The sequence below is a fragment of the Nicotiana tabacum genome, chromosome 21 (assembly GCF_000715075.1).
Source record: "Nicotiana tabacum cultivar K326 chromosome 21, ASM71507v2, whole genome shotgun sequence".
Classification (NCBI taxonomy): Eukaryota; Viridiplantae; Streptophyta; class Magnoliopsida; order Solanales; family Solanaceae; genus Nicotiana; species Nicotiana tabacum.
The window spans coordinates 22,622,911-22,625,136 of NC_134100.1; the positions used below are offsets into that span (position 1 = coordinate 22,622,911).

General features: G+C 35.4%; 1 protein-coding gene across 1 annotated transcript; it reads right to left on the reverse strand.

Annotated features, from left to right (window-relative positions):
- Positions 1 to 1,058: 1,058 nt before the first annotated feature.
- Positions 1,059 to 1,499, reverse strand: LOC107802116 (uncharacterized). Its single transcript, XM_016625560.2, has one exon. The coding sequence runs from the start codon at positions 1,497 to 1,499 to the stop codon at positions 1,059 to 1,061; it is 441 nt and encodes a 146-aa protein (XP_016481046.1).
- Positions 1,500 to 2,226: the final 727 nt, after the last annotated feature.

Here is a 2,226-nt window from a genome sequence, read left to right on the forward strand (position 1 = left end):
TTTAAGTTTTCTTTAGTGAAAGTATAAAAAATTATTTACACAAGTGAGTTAATTAAAAGCTCTCCCACATTTCTTTTAGTTACTATTTGGAGTTTGACAAGCAAGTGCTATTCCTTTCCATTTCAAGAAGCAACGGTTTCTGTGTTTGAACAATCAAGCCATTCCACCCTAGTTATTATTTCTAAAATAAAATGCGATTGCTAGGAGTAACAAAAGTTTATATTACCATCACTAAAAGTAAATAAAGAGTTGAAGAAATTTATAAAAGTGATGTATTGCCTGGACCATATGTCTATCAAACCTTTGTAATTTGAGACCTTTTTTCCCTGAGAAAGGTAAGTAATACAATGTCGGCTATGGGTTCGACCCAACATAGCAGCTTTGGATCAAATCATGTATTTATTTTAAATTTTTTATTAAATATATATAAATTATTAATTTAAAAATCAATAACTTAAAAGAATTAGGATCTTGAACACTTAAATTTAAAATTCTGACTGACTTCGCTTATGTCTCTAATATTATTCCTTTTTATCTATGATAGTAATGTTTTAGCCATCTTAGGTGCGCTTAATTACTCCATCGAATACTTATTTCTCCTACTAGTATAAATTTGATAGTTTGCCAACCAAAGTTTGGACACAACAAAAAAAAATTGTGTGTGTGTTTTGGTTTGAAATTCAACTCTGATCTCTTATCATCTTCATTACATACTTTCACATTTTCTTTCGAGTTTAATTTCTATGTACAAACGATGCAATCAATACAGTTAGATTACTTAGTAGGTAATTAAGGATTATACAGGTTAAAATTAACAGATAGTGTAAAAATCTATATAATCTAAATCCTTTTCTTTTAGTTTACATTAACTTCAATTCATCCCAGCCATGGTCTGTCATCTTTGAAATCGACTCAAACAGATTCTAATTTTTTAGTTTGAAACGATAGTAGTGCAATTACAAAAATTCTGAAGAACTGAAATCAAATAGGATACAAAATTTACTTTATTTATTCTCTAATCGGCGAAATTAGCGCTAATACAATATATTCCAATTTAATTATTCAGGTATACTCACAAGCATAGGTCTCCAAACCCTCCTAAGCAACCGTTGCCGGAAAGTCGCCGTCAAAGGCCGAATTCTCCGAACTGCCGATCCAATACTACCGCCGGCACTAGAAATTTCCGGTGAAAATCCCTCTCTCGAATGTTCCGGCGACGAAACGAACAAATCCTTAAGCTTGTTTCTCACCACAACTTCCTTTTTATCCGGCGAATCTCCGTCGCTGAAAATCCCATCCGGTGACGCATCGTCCTCTGCCAATAGCCGTCGATCACTTCCTCCGTCGCTGCCGACGTTGCCGCTGCGGGTGAGGAGCATTCGGAGAGTTTTACGGCGGCGGAGGTGAATGACTGGGCTAGTTGTTGGGCTTCGAGTTGGGCTTCCTGCTGCTACAGCACATTGAGTCGCTAAGAGCTTGAATTTTTGCAGAGTTGCCATAATTGGAAGGTGAAAAGATATGGGAGGTGAGGGTTAAGGTAAGAAGAAGTGGAGGAGGAAGGAATATGGAGGAGATAGAAAGTGAGAAGTAAACTTTATTATTGGGTAGGGGACGGCCATGGATTAGATTCTGTGTTTTCGGTCTAAAGATAGTATAGTACTACGTAGGTAGAAACAGTACGATAAATGAGTGACTGAAGGGGTTTGACTAGGCTGCTCTCTTTAGACGATGGAGGGGCCGTGTATCATTAAATAAAAGTAAATATTATTCTCTTTACGCTAAATTATTTTAATATATTATGGTTAAGTCACGTGGAAGGCGTGGAGGTCAAGGATTAAGGTAGAAGATTAGTAGGTAGTTTTTAGTTGTTCATCGATAGTTTTAGTAATATGCATATCCCTTTGTATTATTAGATTTTTATTAAACTATGTGATTTTGTTCACCTCAGGTAGTGTATTCCCTATTGTTATTATTGGTACTACTTATCCTTTATCTTTCCTTTTTCTTTTTCTTTTTTCTTCCTTCTTTCTTCTTCCTTTGCTTTCCTTTTCTTCTTCTTACCCTTCCCGAGCCGAAGGTCTATTGGAAACAACCTCTCTATCTGTATTAGGTAAGGGTAAGGTCTGCGTACAGACTACCCTCTTTAACCAACTGTTAGGATCATACTAGATTTGTTGTTGTTGTATGGTTAGGTCACATATAATAAATAATATGAGAATGTATATT